This window comes from Glycine soja, chromosome 11 (genome assembly GCF_004193775.1).
Source record: "Glycine soja cultivar W05 chromosome 11, ASM419377v2, whole genome shotgun sequence".
Classification (NCBI taxonomy): domain Eukaryota; kingdom Viridiplantae; phylum Streptophyta; class Magnoliopsida; order Fabales; family Fabaceae; genus Glycine; species Glycine soja.
The window spans coordinates 17,752,768-17,760,953 of record NC_041012.1 but is presented as its reverse complement, the minus strand read 5'-3'; the positions used below and the strand labels follow the sequence as shown (position 1 = coordinate 17,760,953).

The following is an 8,186-nucleotide window of genomic DNA, read 5'->3' as shown; positions in this document are numbered from 1 at the left end:
TGCTAGGCTCCAATATATTTGCATTATGAATTCATCTTTCGCATTCAAAAGTTGTTTATTTTTCTTATCTTCTATTTTTCTCTTTATTTCACTTACAATTCCTTATCTCTTTTACTCTATCTATTGCTTAAAATTGGGTTTACACCAATCTAAGTACAAACAAAGTTCATGTGTACTCGACACTCAGACTTCCATTTTAACTTTACTACTTGTGACAATTTGGTACACTTGCTAATGAGTTAACAAATACCTCTCCATTCCAAACTGTTGCTGTCACATGATGAACATAGTCCATCAAAACTAATGTATCGTGGGGTCCGCCTGAAAAACCCTCAGCATCAGCAACTACATCATCAACAACTATCTCTTTAGGCTATTTATGGATCTCGTCAACTGCATGATCCACATGCTTAACATCATTTGTACAACTTATCATTGCCTACATGCAAATGTTATGGGCCTTCACCGTTGAGGGGCTTCATCTGCATCACTACTAACTTCTCTCCCTAAGGCTCTTCTTATAACCCTCCATAAAGTCTGACCCAAACCTCTGATTCTAAGCATAATATACACATTTAAATAGTCATAACAATTAATGTCATCGTTCAAATAATACTTCAATCAATTACTATTTAATAATTCATAAATAAAAAATTTATTACTTTTATATATTCATAAATGAATATAGAAATTAGTTTTTAAATTTATAAAGTTGACATCACTAATTCTAGTAAACTTAAATTAATGACCAAAATCTAAGTACATTTTTTAACAAATTAGTATCTCAATACCTTTAAATATTTTTAAACAAATGAAAAAAAAATTAATTTTATACTTCCAAAGACTATTTATATAAATATTTAATACTATGAGTGTAATAATATATATACGACTATATCAATAAAAAAAATAAATTACTTAAATAGAAAATATAAATACACTACTTATATTTTATTATATATATATAATATTTATATATTCATTTTTAAATAAACAAAATTCTTAAATGATTTATTAAAAACCAACTTAAAAAACAAATATAATTACTTAAATATAAACACATAAAAAATATACAACAATATTTATTTATTAAAAAATATTTTTACAAAAATTATTTTTTTAATTATAAAAAATTAATTCAATTATTATTTTAATAAATATTAATATATAAAAATAAATAAATTATATGGATTGTCAATCCGTATATCTTATACGGATTCCCAATCCTTATTCACCATTGCTAAAACCAAAGGAACAAGAGGAAAATGAAGGAATTTATGGCGGCGAAAGACGACCTACGAATTGACAACGAGACATGAACAGAGACACGAACGGTCAAAAATCACATAAATTATGCAAATGGGAGGGGAAAGAAGATTAATGATACACATGAGGGAAGGGAGAGGGTCACGGAGTACTTTTTAAAATTTTAAGTGAAAAACATTTTTATCACTACACTTAAAAATGTTCATGCACCAACAAATTTGGTGAATGCACAACAGAAGATGAAAAAAAAAAACCCATTTTATTGAATTCACCAGGAGAAGATAAATCGGGCCCATGTTCGGCTATAAAATTTCGAATTTCGAACTTCGAACCGGGTATTGCGCACGCTTCTTCTTTGGAGACTGTTTCCGACAGAGGGTGAAACTGAAACTCCCGTGTCGGGGTGTTTACACTGCACTGTCACAATGACTTCCTCCAACTCTCCGAAACCTGAAAAGAAGATAACCAAAAACACAGAAATCTCCAAAACCCAAAAGAAGAAAACCAAAAACGCTGAAACCCCCAAAACCGAAAAGAAGAAAACCAAAAACGCTGAAACCCCCAAAACCGAAAAGAAGAAAACCAAAAACGCTGAAACCCCCAAAACCGAAAAGAAGAAAAACGCTGAAATCCCCAAAATCGAAAAGAAGAAAACCAAAAGCGCTGAAATCCCTCTAACCGATGGCAAAACGAAGAGGGATAGAGAAATCGCCAAAGAGGAGAACAAGAAGAAGACTAAGAAACCCAAGCTCAGCAATGGCACTTCAAAACAGCGAGACGAGGGATCCAAAAAGGGAGTAGCAGAAGGAAAAGGAGAAGAGGGGAAAATGAACGTGTTTCCGATGAATCGCATCAGAACGATGATTAAGGGCGAAGATCCCGATATGCGTGTTTCTCAGGAAGCATTGTTGGCCATCAACAACGCTGTGGTAGGTTTTCAATTCCTTGCGTCTTCTCCTCTTTTTCGATGCCTATATCCTTCTTCATTTTCCTTCATCGTTTGCCTTGTTTTCATTGCAGGAGAAGTTCCTTGAGCAATTCTCGCAGGAAGCTTATGCTTTTTGTGTTCGGGACCGCAAGAAATGCCTCAGCTACGATCACCTAGGTAATGTTTTATCCATAAGTGAGTTCAATGATATTCGAAATTGGGTCAATACTATAGTCTAGTAGTGTTTGCTGTAATGTAGTGTATAATTGTGAACCCTAGAAAGAACATAATTGCTGCCTGGGGAGTCTTTAAGCTCCATACGCAACGCGGGTGTGCGTCCTCTCGCAACACGGTTTCCACCTCATGTGTGTGCAAAGATTGGGTGGTGCAAATTGTGCCTTAGTCATGTGTAAGAAGAATCTAGAATCTCGGTTCCAATTGTGCCTTAGTCACGTGTAAGAAGAATCTAATGTCGATGCCAATTGTGCCTTAGTCACGTAACTGTTAGAAGAATCTAGAATGTCGGTTTCAATTGTGTCTCAGTCACTAGGAAGAATCCAGAATCTCAATGTCAATTGTGCTTTAGTCACTTGTAGGAAGAATCTAGAATCTCGGTGCCAATTGTGCGTTAGTCATGTGTAAGAAGAATATAGATCCCTATGTGCTAGGCTTGTGGCCCACAGGCTCTTTAAGCCCTAAAGCCGCATTGTGATGGACCGAGCCAATTATGATGGGCAGTTGGTCTAAAGACTTGATCGGTCTACAAGTGTGGCTCGGCCCATATTAGGTTCTGGACTTGATGGAACCTTTCTTACATGGCCAGCTAGAGGTGGTCTGATTCTTCGCTGGATAGTCCATAATATATCAAGCACCTAGTCTGAAAGGAGCAGGAGGTTGCTACTCTCGGCTGGACAGTTCAATAACATTTTCTAGCTGCATGTTTTTCCAACATTGATGTTAATATCTATGTTTTGGGAACTCAAGGGTGTTTTTTTTTATATTAGTTGAAAATTTTGAAGCCTTGTGAGTTTTAGGCTTATAATTATAATTTGACCTTTTTTTCAATGTACTTTGAAGATGAACTGCTTGAGTAGAATTCATGATCATTTTGTTATTTAAACTCTTGAGGTGAGGGAGGTGAGACTTTGAAGTCTTAAGGTAGGGAATGACATACTGTTTTCGACCTGATACAGTGAGGCTATTAGTCTAGTACCGATGCCAAATCAAATTCATAACAGTAAATATGGAATTCTTTCCATGTAATGTGAATTAAGGAATTTGTTTGTGTCTCCTTACATGCTTGTTGAGTCTATTAAGTATTTTCCACTCATTGATTTGTCACCTTTTCTTGTCAGCACATGTTGTAAGTAAGCAAAGGAGATATGACTTTCTCTCTGGTAATTTTGTATCCCTGTTGCAATGTTATTCTATTCTTAAGTTTCCCTTTCCCTGCATTCACCTTACCCTACCTACAAGGTTTTTTACTTTGCTCTTCCTTGTTCAGATTTTGTTCCTGAGAGAGTGAAAGCTGAGGATGCATTAAGAGAGAGAAGTGCAGCAGGAACAGGAGGACACTAAAAAATCTAAAGTAAGCTAGTGGAGAATATAAACTTATACTTTTATTTAATCATGTAACATTTTTGTAATGGAAACATGCATCATGATGAGTAATGCTGTACTTTATGTTAACATATTGTATTTATTTTAGTAATCCTATTGCCGTAAGTGTATATGATTTTTCAGTGACTATGCATATGCTTGAATCTGCTTGGGGTAGAATGCAGCAGGTGTCAAATTCCTTCTTATGTTGAAAATCTGAAGTTAATTTACCCATGGATAGATATAAAACACTCTGAAATCATAACTATTGGATGGAATCAATGCTCAGGCTAATGGCTATGTTTGAATGCTTTTGAGTGGAGGGGAGCAGAGTGGAATGGAAGGGGGGTGGTAGTAGTGGAAGTAATGGGATGGTGGGAGAGTATTTCTCCTTATTTTGAATGTTTTAAGGAAAGAAAAGGAGGGGAACTTTCTTCCCCTTGCTTTAGAGTTGAAGTTAAATTTGGGGAATGAGATTTACTTCCCCTTAATTTAAAAAACCTTTTCCCTTTTCTTTCCCACCAGTTTGAGGGAGAGGATTTTGAGGCTGAGGAAAAAATGAAGTGAGAATTGCTCCACTCAACTCTCACTTGTTTGTTCTTCGTTCTTTTCCCCTCCTTAAAAAACAATTATTTTGGACTTTTGGTTACTTTCCTCTCCCAATTCTGTCTTTCACACATGGTGTTAATATTTTATGGCTTCCACCAATTTAGAAAATGATTTTTCAGTTGTGTTTTGGGATGCGATACATTCCTTTATTCTGCCTAATATTTGGATGGCTATACTATAGCCTAGCCATTTTGAGGGTAACAGCAAGACACTACTTTTGAGGACAGAATGAAATATATGATTTTTCTTTCTCTTTCTCAAATTGGCATATTGGACGACTGTACTACAGCATTTACAGGATTTTGTTTGTCTTCTGGAGGAGGTTGCCTAGCAACATTTTACTAAATGTTTGGATTTGAATGCCAACATCTCCAGTCATGTGGAAACAGTTACGCATATTCTTGCTTTTATGCAACTTAGGAAAGTCCCATTGCAAACTGCTGCCTCTTTCTGATGTTCATTTTTTGAGTTTAAAGCAAATTCTATTTATAGTTCTTAAACAGCAATTCATAATGGCTTCGAGCTCATTGGAGTTTCAAAATCCTCTAGCATAATTCTTCTTGTTTGGAATCCTTGATTTTCCAGTATTGGAAGTTCATTTTGCCCTTTTCATATTACCAGACGAAAATACATTTCTTTTAATTTTCTCTTTTATTCTCGAAAATTTCATCTTAGCTTGAAAAATCAGAAATATCATGTACGTACAAAACACAACATTGTGATTAAACAGTCGGAGTCCAATGTATTGACTCAAATTTAGCTAGCAAACAAAGCTACGTTGATGTCCAACATACATGCACTGTGTTTCGGATTACGAGATTGTTAAATGTCAATGATGATGGCTGTCTCTATCAAATTTCTATAATGCAGAACAACTATTAACTTGAAGTGGAACTCTCAACTTACAAGCCGTGAGATAATCAAATAATTGTCTGTGAATGAGTTACACAACCAGCCTTGTATTGAATGGCCTGAAGACTAACTTGTGATGGATTAGGCCAATTCATTAGCCTGGCTTATATATATATATATATATATATATATATATATATATATATATATATATATATATATATATATATATATATATATATATATATATTAATGGATTTATTTCGATAATTTTTATATTTTAAAAAGTGAGTAAATAGGTCAAATTGAATCAATTCGACCCAACTTAAAAATATGATAACTCATAATAGACAAAACTAAATGAGTTGAGCTAACCTATATTAACAATTATAAATGCTATGGTGTCTAGTGGAATGATCTTCTCTCGTGGGTAAGCTTCTTAATGACTCAATGGTTTTCATCATGATTCAAGTTTGTGATTGCGGAGAGGCATATTTGTAAGGACTCTAACAGTCAAGTTAGATTTGAACAAAATAACAATACTAGTATGTTAGATTGCATAGGTAGTTTATGTGGTTTAAGGAGTTTTTATCCTGGTTCATTCTAAGGTCTTAGCCTTAAGTGATGATTAGTTGGTCCTTTCAGCTAGCGTTGCAGGTCTCAAGGCAAAATGCTATTCATGGCATGCATAAGACTATGCAAGTGCATGTATTGCCTTGATGTGACCACATGGGTGATGATAATGATGGTTTTGAGCTCCCGAATTCCAGTTGTACCCACGTTGAGGACTTGGTAGTGATAGATGGAATTCCTAATATAATATTTATAATTAAGATTATTCTATTGACAAATGTTAATAAATAACTTTTAATTCTTAAATTGTTTATAACAAAATTAAATTAATGTAAAGGGAAGACTAATAAATTCTTGTAAAAATTTAATTACTTATCATCTTTAAAATATTAATAATAGATTATAAAAGAAAAATACTATTGAAAAGAAAAATAAATAATATTTGAATATTTTATCTAACATGAAAAAATAATTTGAATGAATTACAAAATGGTGAATGGGCCTAATTTCGATCCAAATTTAGCACTAGAAATTCAATTTTTTTAACTAGTTATCCAAAGTCTCTCACATTTAAAACATACTTGAATAACACACAAAAATCTAACTATTTTTTTTTTTTTTTTATAAAACAAGAAACTTAAGATGACAGTGCTCCTTTAAATTTTATTTATTTTTAAGAGAATATTTTTTCTTAAAAAAAACATCACTCTCAAATTAATGCTTAGTTTTCGTTGAATAAAAAAAAATTAGAAAAGCGTGATACACATACCACGCACCACATAGTAAGAATGATGCACCAACGTTCCCGGAAACTACAATTCAATGGAATAGGCATTTTTGAACGACCCAATCTCCATTAATACTTTTTTCCCACCAAATATTATTCATATATATCACTGTTAATATAGATTTATAATATTTATATTAACAATTTAAATTGAATAAACAAATATTATACCACGAAAATATGCTAATATTATATTTTAATTTTTATTAATAAATGATATTTTTTTAAGTGCCAGCAAATTATTGGTATGCTTTAATATAAGATAAACCTAGCTAATAGGAGAAATGATTAATGGATTCACAATCTGCAGATAGACCTGAATAATAGTAGTAATCTTTATAGAGAAATAAATAAATAAATAAAGTAATGTTTAGCCATTCAACTTGATATCAAGATTGTGATCCTACTTAGTACCATTCAAGATCTTTAATTGACTGACTGACCTCGATCGTGTTTTTCTGTGTCTTTATGCCAAACACCTGGCACTCTAAGACAATAAATAGCCCAATAGTATTCAACACTTTCCATTTATAAAAAGATTAAAGAAAGGTGAAAGAATTATTATTCAAAGTAGGTACATCAATCTATCGATGATCCACTAAGATAGGATTATTTTAGCTTAATTAATAATTTTAAATTTAATTTTTGGATTGTTCTAGACAATAAATATATAATATGTGGATGTGTTAAGCATTTAATAATATATAATGTGTATGTGTTAAGCATTTAATAACAGAGTTTTATTATTTATAATGGTTGAAATTGGCTCAAGTATAAATAAGATTATCTCTCGTGTAAGAAAATTAGGTGCATCTGATTATCATGTTCGATTTAATTTACTGTAGAAAAATAATCATTTAACTTTATAAGATTTATGAAAAAAGATTTAAAAATAAATAATTACTTCACTAAAAATATAATACCAAGGAAATATATAAGAATTAAATACAACAAATTATGTGGATAAAAAAATAGCAAATCGCAATTTAGATGCCAAAGAATCGATGTACTACAATTATTGTATAAAAATAAATGTGAAAATCAAGATATATTAATATTTATATTAAAGGATTCGATTATCACATTAAATAAACTCACGAGTCACGAGTTTTTTAAATTTGTTATTTTTTTTTATAGATTTTTAATTTATATGGCAGTAAAAGTTAAAACAATTCAATTGTATAATCGTATGTTGCAGTAAAAAAAAATTGTAGTAGTATAATCGTATGTTTGAATTATTTTACTTTGTTTGATGCAGACAAACTGTTACTTCGACAGACTAAGTAATTAATGCCAATGCCAATTGACTCAATCGAAAAATATTTTTATTTTTATTTTTACAGTGTAATATTTCCTAAATATTTAATTATTTTTTAAAAAAAAACAGTAATAATTTATTCGAAATTTAGTTGCATTTAAGGTTTTTTTTATCTCTCTTTAAAAGTACATTTTGTTTTGTTGGGAGAATTCAGATCTTTCTCCCACAAATTCAACATGTGTTAATCAAATTACATCCATTAAATTAATTAGAGACTCGTCATTTTTAAAGACTTCTTCCTTTTAAATCATTTT

The 8,186-nt window shown here is 31.7% G+C and overlaps 1 protein-coding gene across 2 annotated transcripts; it reads left to right on the top strand.

Annotated features, from left to right (window-relative positions):
• The first annotated feature begins 1,576 nt into the window (after positions 1-1,576).
• LOC114374456 (DNA polymerase epsilon subunit C-like) lies at positions 1,577-4,008 on the top strand. Of its 2 annotated transcripts, XM_028332095.1 has the most exons (4): positions 1,579-2,195; positions 2,287-2,371; positions 3,550-3,591; positions 3,699-4,008. In XM_028332095.1, exons 1-4 carry the CDS (start codon positions 1,692-1,694, stop codon positions 3,770-3,772), a joined length of 705 nt encoding a protein of 234 aa, XP_028187896.1. In that variant the 5' UTR covers positions 1,579-1,691; the 3' UTR covers positions 3,773-4,008. The 2 variants fall into 2 exon arrangements, with proteins under 2 accessions (XP_028187898.1, XP_028187896.1); XM_028332097.1 differs by lacking the exon at positions 3,550-3,591 and having other exon boundaries at positions 1,577-2,195.
• The last annotated feature ends 4,178 nt before the right edge of the window (positions 4,009-8,186 follow it).

Excerpts from the sequence above, each read along its gene's own strand:
- LOC114374456 (XM_028332095.1), top strand. The coding sequence starts at position 1,692 with ATGACTTCCTCCAACTCTCCGAAACCTGAAAAGAAGATAACCAAAAAC. Across the intron at positions 2,372-3,549 it reads CCTCAGCTACGATCACCTAG|CACATGTTGTAAGTAAGCAA; the intron begins GTAATGTTTTAT and ends TTTTCTTGTCAG. Across the intron at positions 3,592-3,698 it reads GAGATATGACTTTCTCTCTG|ATTTTGTTCCTGAGAGAGTG; the intron begins GTAATTTTGTAT and ends TTCCTTGTTCAG.